General features: G+C 38.7%; 1 protein-coding gene across 4 annotated transcripts in view; it reads left to right on the forward strand.

Annotated features, from left to right (window-relative positions):
- The window catches only part of PLXNA1 (plexin A1), a 305584-nt gene that overhangs the window by 24113 nt on the left and 260638 nt on the right, over positions 1-20833 (forward strand). For all 4 annotated transcript variants that reach the window (XM_073644943.1, XM_073644947.1, XM_073644946.1 and 1 more), the window contains exon 2: positions 14652-15996. In XM_073644943.1, coding sequence (XP_073501044.1) covers positions 14824-15996 — 1173 coding nt within the window. In that variant the 5' untranslated portion in view covers positions 14652-14823. The remainder of the gene's footprint in view (positions 1-14651; positions 15997-20833) is intronic.

Genomic DNA, 20833 nt, shown 5'->3' on the forward strand with positions numbered 1-20833 from the left:
TCCTAAGCCAGGCAAGTGCTATGGCTCTCATACCTAAAAGTGGCATAACCCGTCCCCTTGGGTGTTGACTGACAGCTCAAGCTTTCGTTTTGGCAATGAAATCACTTGCCTGTGCCGTTAACCTCCCTACTGTGACCTATAACAGTACTGCGCATGCGCGATCACTAAAATGCACAGTTCGAATAAGTTATTTTAGTTGCAAATGAATGCTGAGATAAGTTATCTCGATTGGTAAGTTATCACTTTTAGATTGGTATGGGTCCCCAAAGATCTCCAGAACAGGTTAATTGTGCCCCCTTTCTTCTCTGGTTCTTTTTGTTGCTGCGTGACTATGGCCAGGAGGCGCATCCACCCTGCTGCCGCGCATCCACCCTGCTGCCGCGCATCCACCCTGCTGCCGCGCATCCACCCTGCTGCCGCGCATCCACCCTGCTGCCGCGCATCCACCCTGCTGCCGCGCATCCACCCTGCTGCCGCGCATCCACCCTGCTGCCGCGCATCCACCCTGCTGCCGCGCATCCACCCTGCTGCCGCGCATCCACCCTGCTGCCGCGCATCCACCCTGCTGCCGCGCATCCACCCTGCTGCCGCGCATCCACCCTGCTGCCGCGCATCCACCCTGCTGCCGCGCATCCACCCTGCTGCCGCGCATCCACCCTGCTGCCGCTCCCCTCATAGCCTATGACTCCGGTAAAGTTGGCTACGCTCCGTGCTCCTCTGTCATTGTCATTTCCATAGACAATGAACCAAGTGGTCAACCTTTCCTGCAGGCAGAGGATAAGCAGGGAACAAAATCCACTGTTCTGCTGATTAGTGGATCCCACAACGATCTAGATATGATCTCCTAGTCAGTGGATAAAAAAGTTTTGTAGACTGGAATACCTCTTTAAGAGACTAAGGAGCTCTGCCGAAGGGGGCCAGGTAAATTAAAGGCATTTTTCGTGGTAATTATCACTATTATGGAGACCAGTGTTCAGCATTGAGTGACATCTGCAGCCGTTATTTTTCTTTTTTTTAAGCCGTTCCTCATTTGACCTCAGTTTGTCGTAGTATCCACAGAGACGTGCAAAGCGTTACTTTTCGTTGCCGAGGGCTGCGTACATTGAATGTAGTCATTAACATACCAGATCCAGCTTAATTATATGACCGTCGTTTTCTATGAAGCTGCAGCCTGTGAATTCTTGCTGGGTGTGGTGAGCTCCTGTAGGACAGCTACCTGCATGTCGTCTTCCACATCCCTGTCCCAGGTGTGGAAAGGATAGAAGATATTCTACGGTGTGCATGAGCCTGGTTATGTTGCAGCAGCTGATATATTAGAAGTTAACCACTTTTTAGGTTTAGTTTCTTTGGCCGGAGGACGACCCAGTTGGACCATCATCTATCTGTTAGGGTAGAGGAGACCCCTTTTCACCAGCAGAGCCTGATGCCATCGTATTTTTGCCTCTTGATCCCGGATAGGCAGGAAGCCGTCCCTGTTCCGGAGCACAGCACCAGGAATTCACAATCTATTTACGGCTTGTTTCCTTTGGCCACAGACTTCAGAGCCGAGTCCAGAGAACATAATGAAACGCCTCACCGGCTCTTTGTTTCTGCTTGCCATTGGTTTGCATTAGTCACATATTATGGGTCGGTCATACAAGGGGCTTTGGATTTTTTGAACTTTTTTTTTATTTAGTAGTCAACGAGCCTACGAGCCTCTTCCTACCTGGCAACATCTGACACCTCGTCTGTTTTTTTTTTTTTTTTTAATAAGCCCAGCAAAGTGTCGTACGTGCATGGCTACGAGGCCCCAGGAATCTCGATAGATAGGGGGAGATTCTCAGGACCGAGGACTGCCGACGTGGCTGCAGGACCGGGGTCTTTTGAATCTCTATGCTCCACTTTAATCTATAGCTTTCTACAGCTTCTGTGTTGCACTTTGAATGCAGAACGAGTTAACTGAGAATCTGTCAGTTTATGATCACAAGATTCAGCTCCGCATTCATGTGGTCATAAACCAGAAGAGAAAAGCTCAGGAAAAGAAAGATAAGAGTTATAAGCTATTGTCAGAACGAGCTCGCTGAAGGTTTCTAATTTAACTCACTTCTGCAACCAGACAGTGCCACAAGGAGGCTATAGAAGGCAAGCGGAGAAACATTACTAATGAAATCCAATTGCAAAAATTATTTTTAGCCAAAGAAAAAATACATCTAAGTAAAAAAAAAAATGCTCCTGAAGTTTTCCATATCCTTTTAATGTAGTTGGAAATATTTTTTCTGTTTGGCAATGGTCATCTAATAACTCAAACATAAGGAGAATCACATTATAGACCTTTATGGCAACCAATTTCTAGTCCAGGGTTTAACCACCATCAGTCCTTAGAATTGGAGGTCCTTTGTCTCGACCGACAAGGGGGTCTCACATATAAAGCCCACACGTGTCGCCCTTTGGTACCCAGGTGGAGTTTCAACTTCCAGACCGCCTCACAGGAACGATGTCTGAATGTCCTGATGGGGGAAACCATTAATATTGGCCAATTTGGTTAAATGTATGGTTGTGTTTTTTTTTAGCAATCTGCATTTTTTGCTTCTTCGCTGGAGGCGGCTGCGGTTCTAATAGTGACCTTGACTGACCCAGAATAAGCCCTAATACAGGAAATGAGTGTGATGTAGAGTGGGATGTGGGCAGCCGCGTCTCATGTAATCCTTTATTACAAGAGGCTTCCTTGTTATTTGTATAATCATTTTATAGGGCTGATTGTTTTTAATCACAGATCCTGTTCCCAATCCTGCAAACAGAATTACATAATTAAACCCGAACACAAACAACTGCACGTTTTTTTTTTAAAGGAATAATATTATATTTGTCCCAGGGCTGAGCGCCAGAGAATATCTGGGTGTTTAATTGGCTGACAGGACTTTAAGGAAATCAGTTTAATGGATGCTGGTTATGAAATGTGGTTAAGCTTATCATCTGTCATGTTGGGCTTATGGCGACGTGACTGTGTAAGAACGTGCGGCTGAGGGATGAAGGATTCCTGATATGATTGAATATTATTGCTGGTTATTGGGGAGCTTTACCTACTATAATACTGCTCCTATGTACAAGAATATAACTACTATAATACTGTCACCTATGTACAAGAATATAACTACTATAATACTGCCCCCTATGTACAGGAATATAACTACTATAATACTGCTCCTATGTACAAGAATATAACTACTATAATACTGCACCTATGTACAAGAATATAACTACTATAATACTGCCACTATGTACAAGAATATAACTACTATAATACTGTCACCTATGTACAAGAATATAACTACTATAATACTGCCCCCTATGTACAAGAATATAACTACTATAATACTGCCCCTATGTACAAGAATATAACTACTATAATACTGTCACCTATGTACAAGAATATAACTACTATAATACTGCCCCCTATGTACAAGAATATAACTACTATAATACTGTCACCTATGTACAAGAATATAACTACTATAATACTGCCACCTATGTACAAGAATATAACTACTATAATACTGCCCCTATGTACAAGAATATAACTACTATAATACTGCCCCCTATGTACAAGAATATAACTACTATAATACTGCCCCCTATGTACAAGAATATAACTACTATAATACTGTCACCTATGTACAAGAATATAACTACTATAATACTGTCACCTATGTACAAGAATATAACTACTATAATACTGCCCCTATGTACAAGAATATAACTATTATAATACTGCCCCCTATGTACAAGAATATAACTACTATAATACTGCCCCTATGTACAAGAATATAACTACTATAATACTGCCACTATGTACAAGAATATAACTACTATAATACTGTCACCTATGTACAAGAATATAACTACTATAATACTGCCACTATGTACAAGAATATAACTACTATAATACTGCCCCTATGTACAAGAATATAACTACTATAATACTGTCACCTATGTACAAGAATATAACTACTATAATACTGCCCCCTATGTACAAGAATATAACTACTATAATACTGTCACCTATGTACAAGAATATAACTACTATAATACTGTCACCTATGTACAAGAATATAACTACTATAAAACTGCCCCCTATGTACAAGAATATAACTACTATAATACTGCCCCGAATGTACAAGAATATAACTACTATAATACTGCCCCCTGTGTACAAGAATATAACTGCTATAATACTACCCCCTATGTACAAGAATATAACTACTATAATACTGCTCCTATGTACAAGAATATAACTACTATAATACTGCCCCCTATGTACAAGAATATAACTACTATAATACTGCCCCCTATGTACAATATGTACAAGAATATAACTACTATAATACTGCTCCTATGTACAAGAATATAACTACTATAATACTGCCCCCTATGTACAAGAATATAACTACTATAATACTGTCACCTATGTACAAGAATATAACTACTATAATACTGCCCCCTATGTACAAGAATATAACTACTATAATGCTGCCCTCTATGTACAAGAATATAACTGCTATAATACTGCTCCTATGTACAAGAATATAACTGTTATAATACTGCTCCTATGTACAAGAATATAACTACTATAATACTGCCCCCTATGTACAAGAATATAACTACTATAATACTGCTCCTGTGTACAAGAATATAACTACTATAATACTGCCCCTGTGTACAAGAATATAACTACTATAATACTGCTCCTATGTACAAGAATATAACTGCTATAATACTGCCCCCTATGTACAAGAATATAACTACTATAATACTGCCCGTGTACAAGAATATAACTGCTATAATACTGCTCCTATGTACAAGAATATAACTGCTATAATACTGCCCCCTATGTACAAGAATATAACTACTATAATACTGCCCGTGTACAAGAATATAACTGCTATAATACTGCCCCCTATGTACAAGAATATAACTGCTATAATACTACCCCCTATGTACAAGAATATAACTACTATAATACTGCTCCTATGTACAAGAATATAACTACTATAGTACTGCCCCCTATGTACAAGAATATAACTACTATAATACTGCTCCTATGTACAAGAATATAACTACTATAATACTGCCCCTATGTACAAGAATATAACTGCTATAATACTGCTCCTATGTACAAGAATATAACTACTATAATACTGCCCCTATGTACAAGAATATAACTGCTATAATACTGCCCCCTATGTACAAGAATATAACTGCTATAATACTGCTCCTATGTACAAGAATATAACTGTTATAATACTGCTCCTATGTACAAGAATATAACTACTATAATACTGCTCCTATGTACAAGAATATAACTACTATAATACTGCTCCTATGTAGAAGAATATAACTACCATAATACTGCTCCTATGTAGAAGAATATAGCTACTATAACACTGCTCCTATGTACAAGAATATAACTACTATAATACTGCCCTCTATGTACAAGAATATAACTACTATAATACTGCCCTCTATGTACAAGAATATAACTACTATAACACTGCTCCTATGTACAAGAATATAACTACTATAATACTGCTCCTATGTACAAGAATATACCTACTATAATACTGCTCCTATGTACAAGAATATAACTGTTATAATACTGTTCCTATGTACAAGAATATAATTACTATAATACTGCCTCTATGTACAAGAATATAACTGCTATAATACTGCTCCTATGTACAAGAATATAACTACTATAATACTGCCTCCTATGTACAAGAATATAACTACTATAATACTGCCTCCTATGTACAAGAATATAACTACTATAATACTGCCTCCTATGTACAAGAATATAACTACTATAATACTGCCTCCTATGTACAAGAATATAACTACTGTAATACTGCCTCCTATGTACAAGAATATAACTACTATAATACTGCCTCCTATGTACAAGAATATAACTACTATAATACTGCCCCCTATGTACAAGAATATAACTGCTATAATACCGCCCCCTATGTACAAGAATATAACTGCTATAATACCGCCCCCTATGTATAAGAATAACTACTATAATGCTGCTCCTATATACAAGAATATAACTACTATAATACTGTCCCCTATGTACAAGAATATAACTACTATAATACTGCTCCTATGTACAGGAATATAACTACTATAATACTGCCCCCTATGTACAAGAATATAATTACTATAATACTGTCCCCTATGTACAAGAATATAACTACTATAATACTGTCACCTATGTACAAGAATATAACTACTATAATACTGCTCCTATGTACAATAATATAACTACTATAATACTGCCCCCTATGTACAAGAATATAACTACTATAATACTGCCCCCTATGTACAAGAATATAACTACTATAATACTGCTCCTATGTACAAGAATATAACTACTATAATACTGCTCCTATGTACAAGAATATAACTACTATAATACTGCTCCCTATGCAAGATTACTACTATAATACTGCCCCCTATGCAAGAATATTACTACTATAATACTGCCCCCTATGTACAGGAATATAACTACTATAATACTTCCCCCTATGTACAAGAATATAACTACTATAATACTGCCCTATGTACAAGAATATAACTACTATAATACTGCTCCTATGTACAAGAATATAACTACTATAATACTGCCCCCTATGTACAAGAATATAACTACTATAATACTGCCCCCTATGTACAAGAATATAACTACTATAATACTGCTCCTATGTACAAGAATATAACTACTATAATACTGCTCCTATGTACAAGAATATAACTACTATAATACTGCCCCTATGTACAACAATATAACTACTATAATACTGCTCCTATGTACAAGAATATAACTACTATAATACTGCTCCTATGTACAAGAATATAACTACAATAATACTGCTCCCTATGCAAGAATATTACTACTATAATACTGCTCCTATGTACAGGAATATAACTACTATAATACTGCCCCCTATGTACAAGAATATAATTACTATAATACTGTCCCCTATGTACAAGAATATAACTACTATAATACTGCTCCTATGTACAGGAATATAACTACTATAATACTGCCTCCTATGTACAAGAATATAACTACTATAATACTGCCTCCTATGTACAAGAATATAACTACTATAATACTGCCCCCTATGTACAAGAATATAACTGCTATAATACCGCCCCCTATGTATAAGAATAACTACTATAATGCTGCTCCTATATACAAGAATATAACTACTATAATACTGTCCCCTATGTACAAGAATATAACTACTATAATACTGCTCCTATGTACAGGAATATAACTACTATAATACTGCCCCCTATGTACAAGAATATAACTACTATAATACTGCTCCTGTGTACAAGAATATAACTACTATAATACTGCCCCTGTGTACAAGAATATAACTACTATAATACTGCTCCTATGTACAAGAATATAACTGCTATAATACTGCCCCCTATGTACAAGAATATAACTACTATAATACTGCCCGTGTACAAGAATATAACTGCTATAATACTGCTCCTATGTACAAGAATATAACTGCTATAATACTGCCCCCTATGTACAAGAATATAACTACTATAATACTGCCCGTGTACAAGAATATAACTGCTATAATACTGCCCCCTATGTACAAGAATATAACTGCTATAATACTACCCCCTATGTACAAGAATATAACTGCTATAATACTGCTCCTATGTACAAGAATATAACTACTATAATACTGCCCCTATGTACAAGAATATAACTGCTATAATACTGCCCCCTATGTACAAGAATATAACTGCTATAATACTGCTCCTATGTACAAGAATATAACTGTTATAATACTGCTCCTATGTACAAGAATATAACTACTATAATACTGCTCCTATGTACAAGAATATAACTACTATAATACTGCTCCTATGTAGAAGAATATAACTACCATAATACTGCTCCTATGTAGAAGAATATAGCTACTATAACACTGCTCCTATGTACAAGAATATAACTACTATAATACTGCCCTCTATGTACAAGAATATAACTACTATAATACTGCCCTCTATGTACAAGAATATAACTACTATAACACTGCTCCTATGTACAAGAATATAACTACTATAATACTGCTCCTATGTACAAGAATATACCTACTATAATACTGCTCCTATGTACAAGAATATAACTGTTATAATACTGTTCCTATGTACAAGAATATAATTACTATAATACTGCCTCTATGTACAAGAATATAACTGCTATAATACTGCTCCTATGTACAAGAATATAACTACTATAATACTGCCTCCTATGTACAAGAATATAACTACTATAATACTGCCTCCTATGTACAAGAATATAACTACTATAATACTGCCTCCTATGTACAAGAATATAACTACTATAATACTGCCTCCTATGTACAAGAATATAACTACTATAATACTGCCTCCTATGTACAAGAATATAACTACTATAATACTGCCCCCTATGTACAAGAATATAACTGCTATAATACCGCCCCCTATGTACAAGAATATAACTGCTATAATACCGCCCCCTATGTATAAGAATAACTACTATAATGCTGCTCCTATATACAAGAATATAACTACTATAATACTGTCCCCTATGTACAAGAATATAACTACTATAATACTGCTCCTATGTACAGGAATATAACTACTATAATACTGCCCCCTATGTACAAGAATATAATTACTATAATACTGTCCCCTATGTACAAGAATATAACTACTATAATACTGTCACCTATGTACAAGAATATAACTACTATAATACTGCTCCTATGTACAATAATATAACTACTATAATACTGCCCCCTATGTACAAGAATATAACTACTATAATACTGCCCCCTATGTACAAGAATATAACTACTATAATACTGCTCCTATGTACAAGAATATAACTACTATAATACTGCTCCTATGTACAAGAATATAACTACTATAATACTGCTCCCTATGCAAGAATATTACTACTATAATACTGCCCCCTATGCAAGAATATTACTACTATAATACTGCCCCCTATGTACAGGAATATAACTATTATAATACTTCCCCCTATGTACAAGAATATAACTACTATAATACTGCCCTATGTACAAGAATATAACTACTATAATACTGCTCCTATGTACAAGAATATAACTACTATAATACTGCCCCCTATGTACAAGAATATAACTACTATAATACTGCCCCCTATGTACAAGAATATAACTACTATAATACTGCTCCTATGTACAAGAATATAACTACTATAATACTGCTCCTATGTACAAGAATATAACTACTATAATACTGCCCCTATGTACAACAATATAACTACTATAATACTGCTCCTATGTACAAGAATATAACTACTATAATACTGCTCCTATGTACAAGAATATAACTACAATAATACTGCTCCCTATGCAAGAATATTACTACTATAATACTGCTCCTATGTACAGGAATATAACTACTATAATACTGCCCCCTATGTACAAGAATATAATTACTATAATACTGTCCCCTATGTACAAGAATATAACTACTATAATACTGCTCCTATGTACAGGAATATAACTACTATAATACTGCCTCCTATGTACAAGAATATAACTACTATAATACTGCCTCCTATGTACAAGAATATAACTACTATAATACTGCCCCCTATGTACAAGAATATAACTGCTATAATACCGCCCCCTATGTATAAGAATAACTACTATAATGCTGCTCCTATATACAAGAATATAACTACTATAATACTGTCCCCTATGTACAAGAATATAACTACTATAATACTGCTCCTATGTACAGGAATATAACTACTATAATACTGCCCCCTATGTACAAGAATATAACTACTATACTACTGCTCCTATGTACAAGAATATAACTACTATAATACTGCCCCCTATGTACAAGAACATAACTACTATAATACTGCCCCCCTGTACAAGAATATGACTACTATAATACTGCTCCTATGTACAAGAATATAACTACTATAATACTGCTCCTATGTACAAGAATATAACTACTATACTACTGCTCCTATGTACAAGAATATAACTTATAATACTGCTTCCTAAGGGCTTGGCTACATTTGACTTTTTTCAACTAAAAAAAAAAATTTCCACCAAATAATGACCCACCATCCATGTCTTCCATGCACTGCTTCCCAGAATGCATTGCACAATTGATTAGCCGGCAGCGGGCTCTGAATTTCCTGCAGATCCTCATGTAATTGCCTGTGTTAAGTCCCCAGTACTCTGCCTGTCTATACTTGCCTGCAGGCTGCTGTCTCTCAATGGCACATCTTGCTTTCTGACAAGTGACACATTTTTTTATTTCTTTTGCAACCGCCCTCTCGCTCCACGCGGATTGAACCCGCGCGGGTGATGAGGAGCGCTGCACAGCTGTCTTTTGTACGCTTCATATCATTAACAATGGGTAGACTGAGTATCACTGGTAACAGGGGATCCTACAGTACTAATCTGCTAATAATTATAGTTAGGATGGAGATTTCCAAAATTAGAACCTTTTTAGAAGCTGCTGTGGTAGGTGGTGGGGGGAGAATGTGGGGTATGTACATACAGTGCAGTTTTGGGTGAATGCCTGGTCTTCATGGGCTCATTTTACCTTTTCATTAGCACTTTAATAGATGAGGATAAGATCTGTGTAACATCTCTATTAGCAGGGACTGACACTGCAAGGATCCGAATGGGTGGACTTCCATTGACTGCATGTCATACACTATCAGTATCCTATAGAAATGTATTCAAACCCCTTTAACGAGCACCTGTCACTTGCCATGAATATGTATTTTTTTTTACCTGGTGTAAATGTCGCTGTTCTCCTGAATCCGGCGATGTTTTTCTTTTCTTCCTGCTCCTCTCTGTTCCGGAGATACAGCCTCTTCTTCCCTGGATATCAAACTAGTCTTGTTAGCCAAGTGGGTGTGAGGATGACCACACCCACTTGACTAATAAGACTAAAATTACATACAGGGAAGATACGGTCATATCTCGAGACAGGAGAGGCACAGGAGCAAAAGAAAAAGATTGCCGTATTCAGGAGAACAGCGGCATTTACACCAGGTAAAAAAAATACATATTCATGGCAAGTGACAGGTGCTCTTCGAGCAATGTTTGTCATTGCAAGGGTGAAAGGTGCCCATAACCATAGGAGGTGTCACTGCTTTGGTACCATATTTACGAGGACCCTACTGATCCTTATTTTGGACTATACAGATAGTCTCCGAGGTTCATGACATGTATGTAGGTGGACTCCCTCTGCAAGACCCTGATCCAATGCCACTTGTCTTTTATTTATTTATTTTTATTTATTTTTTCTTACCCGGTGCCTTTTATTTGCCCGTTGAACTCGTCTCAGTTATGGAAACTTCCACTCCTCGCAGTCTCTTGTCCTCAATCATTTCTTTCCGTGGGATGTGAAAGGCCTGAGCAACGCTGATAGGCAAATGATTTGGTATTAAAATACTTCACTTTCCTGCAGAATTACAGGCTGCCTCGTGTGATTTAATATTCCAAATGTAATTCAGAGAATCCTGAACTCCTCATAAATTCCAGCTCCGGTTCGCATCCTTTATAATGTGATTGAAGCAATGAGGTTTTAATTTTTTTTGGCATTAAGCTGGAGTGACGACTCGGGAGGGTAGGAGGGGGGTGACGCTTGGTGGATACGAGATCCTAACTCTTTAGAAAAGCCAGTGCCAAGTATTTTTTTCCTTTTTTATATATAAATATGTAAATGCCGCTGTTTTCCTGAATCTGGTGATGTTTTTCTCTTCTTCCTGCTCCTCTCCGTTCCTGAGATATGGCCCCATTTTCCCTGTATATAAATCTATTCTTTTTAGCCAACAAGGTGTGGTCCAGAAGAATTACTACTCCCACTTGGCAAAATGACTAGATTTATATACCGGGAAGATGAGGCCATATCTCAGGAATGGAGAGGCGCAGGAAGAAAAGAAAATCAACGCCGGATTCAGGAGAACAGCGGCATTTACACCAGGTAAAGAAAAAATACAAATACAAGAAGCAGCAATGTTTGTTATATTAATAAATGTTGCTTTTTCTATACTTATAAAGGCCACATGTGGACAGTATATGTTCACACGCTTGGAACTCAGTGACCTATTTAGTGGTAATGAGTATTACTGAGTGAGGCCACTCTGCACATGCTGGGATCAGTAGTCCTACTGCAGTCAAACGACCTCATGCCTTATATAGATTGGTTTAGCTCTTCTTTGCAGACCAGTCACATATATTTCTCCCCCTCTCCGTCTCTTCGCTCTCCCAGCTTTGGAAATTTGAGGCCTCTTAAAGAGACAACGTCATTTATAAACAATTGTGTCTTGTCCTTTTGAAGTTCTATAAATACTTTGCTCTTCGTTGTATATAGCCGATAAGCGTACGGCTTCAGTTCCTCGCGTCCAATATAGGCAGCGAAGAAAAGAAAGTACACTCCCACGATAACCCTGCAGGACGACGAGCGTTGCATATACATCTTGTTGCAATACTTTCGCATGGACCGTCATGCTGCCATACTGAGATATATGGATTCAGGTAGTTTGAGGCGGTTAGAATCGTGGTCACAAGTTTTTGTTGTACCTTATGGCAAAAAAATAATCGCGAAAGTTGCAGAAATTTGTAATATCCACATTGCATTGTTGCTCGTAATCTATGACATTTTATGTATTTTTTCCGTTTTTCGGAGCTTTTTTTTTCTACTTTTTTGCACTTTTGTTGCAGTTTTAGCTTTTATGTAGTTTTGTTCCTTTGTTGCAATCCCTATCTGGAGGCAGCGATTTACACAATTGCAGGAACCCGCGGTGGAGGCCGTGAGGATGGATGTCTGTGAGGATAGTGGACTTTCCGGGCAGGAAGCGCTCCCTCACAGTGCAGTCTCTGCTCTTCTCGCAGCTCTGGCTGACGGCACCAGTTTGTTTTTGTAGTCAGAGGGGAATGGAGGGCAGACGTTGATAAATTTCACTCCATGTTCTTTGTTCTAGGAATGTATATACCGCAGAGCGACTATTTCCTACCCCTGCTGGAGTTTAATAAAAAATAATGGGTTATTCTTCCCGGTCATGTAAATCGCTGCTGGTGGATTGACCATAATGGGTGATCCGCATACCATTTTTTTTTTTCCATAATTTCTGAATGTTTTTCCATGATGCCTCGGGAAGGAACACAAGACCCAGTCTTCTCACTAATGCTCTTCACTTTTTCATAGTAATGTGGGAAGGGAAGTGACATCTGATCTGAGTATGAATCCAAGTTGGTTGTCACTTAGCGAGATCATTATAGGGGTATTCCCATCTCCAAGATTCTATCTCAATATGTAGTAGGTGTAATAATATTAGAAAATACCTCCAATTAGAAATTAAGTTTTAGTTTTTCTGATTCGCTATGTCTCTTTTCTCATGTGCAGGCACTGCAGGACCTTAGGTATCCATAGTTACGAACACTAGCAACTAGCTAACTGCCACTATATCAGTGGTCGTTGCCATGGATACCTAAGGTCCTGCAATGCCTGCACATGAGGAAAGAGATATAGCGAATCAGAAAAACTATACAACATTTTTAATTGGAGGTATTTGCTAATATTATTATTATTGCACCTACTATATATTGGGATAGGATCTTGGAGATGGTAATACCCCTTTTAAGTTGTTGACCTGGCAAAGTTAAGTAGAATAACCGTAAGGCTGGCGATTTACATTAGACTAAGAACTCATTCAGACATCACTGATTTTTCTTGTACGCGAAAAGTGGTCCAAGTTTTTATCAGAGTTAGGTCAGCGTCCGCTTTCTTTTCTACTGAACCATAGACTTGCATTGGCAATTTTGATCCAAGAATTTGATCAATGTTGGACAAGTCTTGTGTTTGTTTTTTTGTTTCTTTTGTGTGTGGACCACTTGGTCCAAGGAAAAAGAAATGAGACTTGTGAACTACCCCATAGACTATCATTAATCTGAATATGATCTATGAAAAGCACCGATCGCACTCGTATGAGAAAACATGACGTCTAAATGAGCCCTTAGGATGTGTTCACAGAGTTTTTGTAGCGGAAACTGAGCAGAAACTCTCCAAAGTCCTCAAAAACTTTTGCTCCAAAAACTCAGCAAAAGTACTCTTCGTGAGCACACCATGAAGTTGCCCCATCCGGGGGAGCATTTAGTGTATATTGGATGTTTGGGAAACTAAAAAAAAAAATGGGGCACAGATTAACATGTCTGATCTTGTGTTGACGAGGGGAATGTGCCTCCATCAGAGTTGTCTATAGCGACCTTCTTCCTTCTGACTATGCTAAACACATGCACACTCTGCCTGACCGGGCATGCATATTTGTGGGAAGGTCTGTAGGACTCTATGAAGTGTATATTAGGGTTTTTATGAAATCTGTACAGAGATATAGAACATTCTTGTGGGTTTATATAGGTTTTCTGTGTGCTGCCGTATGGGGCACATTTATGGGACCATATTATGGTTTTGTACAACTAGGCAATGACTAAAATGAGAGCATGAACAAGAAAAATAAATTTCCATTAATTACCCTAAACTAATTGTGTATTTTTTTTTCTTTTCCGTAGGTATATCCCGGCTGAATTTTAGGACCATGCCCTAAATGAAGCTTTCAGCGGAAACACACTTTGAAACTTAACCCTTACGTTTAACAACCCGCCCCTCCCCCTCCCCCTTTTACCTTTAATTTATTTTTTTGTTTTTTTTTTGCAATATTATTTGCTTGTTCTAATATTATTCATGAAAATGTTGCTTCAAGTTATGAAACCTTTTTCCTTCCATTTATGGACTTTTTTAGTTTTGGGGGGCTCTTGGGTTCTTCCTGGGGATGGATCTCCCAAGTCGTTTAGAACTTTTTCTGGAAGCGAATGGAGCTTGACTCACCTTGTGGTGCACAACAAAACCGGGGAAGTTTATTTGGGAGCCATCAATAGGATTTTTAAACTTTCGAGCAACTTGACGCTCTTGCGCACCCACGTTACAGGACCTGTGGATGATAATGAAAAGTGTTACCCCCCGCCTAGCGTCCAATCTTGTCCTCATGGCCTTGTCACGACTAATAATGTTAACAAGCTGCTGCTAGTGGACTACTCAATGGACAGACTTATAGCCTGCGGTAGTGCCTCACAGGGCATCTGCCAGTTTTTGCGTCTTGGTGACCTCTTTAAATTGGGAGAACCTCACCATCGTAAAGAGCACTACCTCTCCAGTGTCAATGAATCTGGCACTATGTCCGGAGTAATAATTGAGGTTCCCAATGGTCAGAACAAACTTTTTGTCGGAACGCCCATTGACGGCAAATCGGAATACTTTCCTACTCTTTCCAGCCGGAAGCTTTTGTCCAGTGAGGAAAACGCAGAAATGTTTGGCTTTGTCTACCAGGATGAGTTTGTGTCTTCACAGCTCAAAATTCCCTCTGATACCTTGTCCAAATTTCCCACCTTTGATATATACTACGTATACAGCTTCAGCAGTGAGCAGTTCGTCTACTATTTGACCCTACAGCTGGACACGCAGTTGACTTCCCCCGACTCTACCGGAGAACAGTTCTTTACCTCCAAGATTGTCCGCCTTTGCGTCGACGACCCCAAGTTCTATTCTTACGTGGAGTTCCCTATAGGTTGCATGAAGGATGGTGTGGAATATCGCCTTATACAGGATGCCTACCTGAGTAAACCTGGGAAACGCTTGGCCAAAGAATTGGGCATTTCGGAACGAGAAGATATTCTTTTTACTGTCTTCTCACAGGGGCAGAAAAATCGAGTCAAACCACCCAAAGAGTCTGTGCTCTGTCTATTCACCTTGAAGAAGATCAAGGACAAAATTAAGGAACGTATTCAGTCCTGCTACAGGGGTGATGGAAAATTGTCCCTGCCTTGGCTCTTAAACAAGGAGTTGGGTTGTATCAATTCGGTAAGTTTCATTCTTCATTTTCATCGAATTTCCCGTAAGGTTTACGAGGTGGTGATTGAGCTTGTTGGAGATGTGTTTCGTCTAGGAAAGATCTTTTGCCGAATAAGTATTAAATGCCAGTGGACATCTGTAGTAATTCAATGGAAATTGTCTAGGTATCATACTTTACAAACCATCTTAGGAGATCTCGGGGCAATGTTGTACTTTTATGTATAGCCACATCGTTTCGATATACCATGTAAAGATAAAACTTGGCCGAATAATGGTAAACCTGGCCAACTGATTTCTGTGGGCGTCTCAACAGGTCCTTAGTCCTCTTCTGCATATATTTCTGGACCATTTTATTCCAGAAAAACAGTGCCACACCTTATCAACAGGTAGTATGTGGTACTGCAGATCGGCCCTATTAATTTCAGTGGAGTCTTGCTGCAATGCCATATACCGCCCATGCATAGGTGAGGTAAACTTTTTGGGGAAAAAAAAGGATCGAGACAAGATATTTGTACCCAACTTTTGCCAAAAGTCCACAGCCCATCATGTATACAGAATTTGATATGTTTTGCACCATTTCTTTCATTTCTTTTGCCCCAGTCCTAAGGACGCCCAGAAATGTAGCCATCTAATGTTTGCTGCTACAGAGTATATACTCTTGTAAAACAAATATTAAGAGCGAGACCTCAATTGCCGGCTGCCCGCCAGGATTTATACTTGGTCCTACTTGTTAGTGATCAGCACTAAACCCGGCTTTCAAATTGCTCTCGGGTTGTAGACGCATTGTAAAGAGGCGAAGTAACGACACATATCTCCGCTGATAACAATGATCTTCCCCTCTGATAGTTTTCCAACCAAAGCTCGTACATAAAAGCTTACTGAGGAATGGAGAGCCGTGCCGGTAAATTGCTTCGCTTTTCCAATAATTTTCAAGCAGATTTTTTTTTCTTCTTGCAGAGTCCGAGAAGCGAGTGGTTAGACTTCAGCCTTATTTGTTTTTCATGTTTTTTTTTTGTGATTTGCAGCCCAGGTTAATTTACTCTTGAGAGTTATCGCAAATGATAATCTTTTTACAGATCTAAGTAATACCAGACTTCTAAGAGCTTGCATTTATAGCCGGGGATTAGTGTGAGGGCAAATCCCTCTATCAATGAGAGCAATAGTTATCCGCTGTACCCACTGCGCCACTGGCATTCGTGGTGGCATCAGAGATATCTCAAGGCAACTGGCGGAGCCCAGTGGTGTCCTCACCTCTTGCCTCTCCCATCCCTCTAGCAATTTATTATTTATTGTGTAAAAGTTGAGATATTTTTGCCGGGTAAGTAGATTTTTATCGCGCTCGAGAAGCCTAATCTGGATAATTAAGAGCACGTCCACCAGGGAACATTGTTACAAGTTCTGCTCATTAGAATGAAGCAAAACAAGCAATGTCCTTGTATTGGAAGCTGAAGGATACTTTGGAATATTAGTTTAATTTGCTTAACTTCAAGTGGATTTATCAAAATGTCAGTGTGGAAAGGTCCATCCGAGAAGAAATCGTGACCTCATCAAGACCATGTTATTCAAACTTGCCAACTTCTTAGACAGGAGGAATGAGGTTCTGCTGTTCATTGAAAGATTTTCACAACCCCATGCCCAATTTTCCAGCCACCTCATCCATATAGTATTTATGCCCCTTGAATTTCTTTTTTTTTTTTTTTTTTTCCTTTGGTGCCACTGAAACCTCCAAAAACCTGCTTACTGGAACATTTCACCAGGGTTTGTTGGGGCCTGTACCCTTGTTTTCTCATATTGGAGTCCGGGCGACCTTGTCCCTTTTTTGTCCGGGCGTCACCGATGCATGAGTGGTGGCGATGTTATGTGACTTGATGGTGTCATAGGTTGGTCAATATTTGTCTTAGGCCAAAACAATGAGAGAATCAACCATTCCAAAAACTTGATGTTCGGAAGTGCTGGAATTATTGAACTATAGATTTATTATACTTAAAGGAGTTGTCCAGTTTTGTAAAACCCCCATCTCCGGGCCTTAGTTTAAAATAAACAAAAGAAAAAAAAAAACAAACTGAGCTGTACTCTCCCTTCCCAGGTCCTTTGCTGAGTCTCTGCTGCTGATCCCAATATCTGTTCTTATCTGAAGCACTGACGTCCTGTTGATCGCGCTGCAGTCATTCAGTGAGCTCAGCGGATCTGAGAGGGTCTTGCCATCAGCTGTGGAAGAGCTGCTGAGCTCATTGATTTGGCTGCAGCTATCAACTTGACGTCTGTGCTTCAGGCAATAACAGATGCCTTGTGCAGCAACATTCGGCACTGGACCCGGGAAAGGTGAGGGAGGCATAGTTTGCTTGTTTTTTTTAATAAATTGTAGCCGGAAACCCCTTTTAATTGAATGCTGTTGGTCTGAGAAATATGGGATCTCTCTGGATTATTACTGTCGCTGATATTTTTGGCGGATCCAGTGTTGGTGGGATCTACTTTATGTCTATAGGCACTTCTAGCTGCTACTTACACATGAGTAAGTACAGTTATATGAAAAAGTTTGGGCACCCCTATTAATCTTAAGCTTATTGTTTTATAAAAATTGGTGTTTTTGCAACAGCTATTTCAGTTTGATATATGTAATAACTGTTGGACACAGTAATGTTTCTGCCTTGAAATGAGGTTTATTGCACTAACAGAAAATGTGCAATCTGCATTCAAACAAAATTTGACAGGTGCATAAGTATGGGCACCTCATCAGAAAAGTGACATTAATATTTAGTAGATCCTCCTTTTGCAAAAATAACAGTCTCTAGTCGCTTCCTGTAGCTTTTAATGATTTCCTGGATCCTGGATGAATGTATTTTTGACCATTGCTCTTTACAAAACAATTCCAGTTCAATTAAGTTTGATGGTCGCCGGGCATGGACAGCCCTCTTCAAATGATCCCACAGATATTCAATGATATTCAGGTCTGGGGACTGGGATGGCCATTCCAGAACATTGTAATTGTTCCTCTGCATGAATGCCTGAGTAGATTTGGAGCGGTGTTTTGGATCATTGTCTTGCTGAAAGATCCATCCCCTGCGTAACTTCAACTTTATCACTGATTCTTGAACATTATTGTCAAGAATCTGCTGATACTGAGTGGAATCCATGCGTCCCTCAACTTTAACAAGATTCCCGGTGCCGGCTTTGGCCACACAGCCCCAAAGCATGATGGAACCTCCACCAAATTTTACTGTGGGTAGCAAGTGTTTTTCTTGGAATGCTGTGTTTTTTTGCCGCCATGCATAACGCCTTTTTGTATGACCAAACAACTCAATCTTGGTTTCATCAGTCCACAGGACCTTCTTCCAAAAAGAAATTGGCTTCTCCAAATGTGCTTTTGCATACCTCAGCCGACTCTGTTTGTGGCGTGCTTTCAGAAACGGCTTCTTTCGCATCACTCTCCCATACAGCTTCTCCTTGTGCAAAGTGCGTTGTATAGTTGACCGATGCACAGTGACACCATCTGCAGCAAGTTGATGCTGCAGCTCTCTGGAGGTGGTCTGAGGATTGTCCTTGACTGATCTCACCATTCTTCTTCTCTGCCTTTCTGATGTTTTTCTTGGCCTGCCACTTCTGGCCTTAACAAGAACTGTCCCTGTGTTCTTCCATTTCCTTACTATGTTCCTCACAGTGGAAACTGACAGGTTAAATCTCTGAGACAGCTTTTTGTATCCTTCCCCTGAACAACTATGTTGAATAATCTTTGTTTTCAGATCATTTGACAGTTGTTTTGAGGAGCCCATGATGCCACTCTTCAGAGGAGATTCAAACAGGAGAACAACTTGCAAGTGGCCACTTTAAGTAGCTTTTCTCATGATTGCATACACCTGGCTATGAAGTTCAAAGCTCAATGAGGTTACAAAACCAAAAAAAGTGCTTTAGTAAGTCAGTAAAAAGTAGGTAGGAGTATTTAAAACAAGAAAATGATAAGGGTGCCCATACTTATGCACCTGTCAAATTTTGTTTGAATGCAGATTGCACATTTTCTGTTAGTACAATAAACCTCATTTCAAGGCAGAAACATTACTGTGTCCAACAGTTATTACATATATCAAACTGAAATAGCTGTTGCAAAAACACCAATTTTTATAAAACATTAAGCTTAAGATTAATAGGGGTGCCCAAACTTTTTCATATAACTGTATATTTAAGTAGATGGGTCTAAATGTAGAAGGATGGAAGAGGTCGGTTCATGAGGAATCAGTGACCTCATCACTACCATAACATTTGACGCTGTCATAGATTACTCATAACTGGGGTGTTAGGAAGTTCTTGATATCGATATATGGAGTCATTAGACTTATTTCTGCACCATTGGTCTGCAGATCGGTGGACCTTTCCTGACTATTGCTGGGATCTGCCTTTTAACAGCATTTATGTGACCCCCAAAATAACGTGCCACCATGATTTATTGAGGAGTCCATGATTGAGGAGTCCATCATATCTAGTGTCTATCAGGAGGACCTCCCTCATGATCCTCCTGATGACCCAACACTCGGATAATCCACTCAAGGAATTGATTCTTCTGGAGTAACTAATCCTTCTAAAAATGTATGTTCATAGATTTTCCTCCAAGGTTGCTCAGAACCATAATCAATGTAAGAGAAGTGTATTATATATGATATTAATCGATGGTCTCCACATTTTTACATTTTTTTTTAATGGGTTTGTTACATATATATAATTTTTTATTGCTTTATGTGCGCATTTTTCTACCATGTAATAGCAATCTCCAGTCTATGCCTCAATAATATTGCAACTCGCACCCTACCGGGTGTTGGATGGTGGCTTCGCCATGCTTGAGGCCTGACCTATACCT

Source organism: Phyllobates terribilis, unplaced genomic scaffold (genome assembly GCF_046119375.1).
Source record: "Phyllobates terribilis strain yellow unplaced genomic scaffold, ASM4611937v1 Scaffold_8__6_contigs__length_399053987, whole genome shotgun sequence".
NCBI classification, from domain to species: domain Eukaryota; kingdom Metazoa; phylum Chordata; class Amphibia; order Anura; family Dendrobatidae; genus Phyllobates; species Phyllobates terribilis.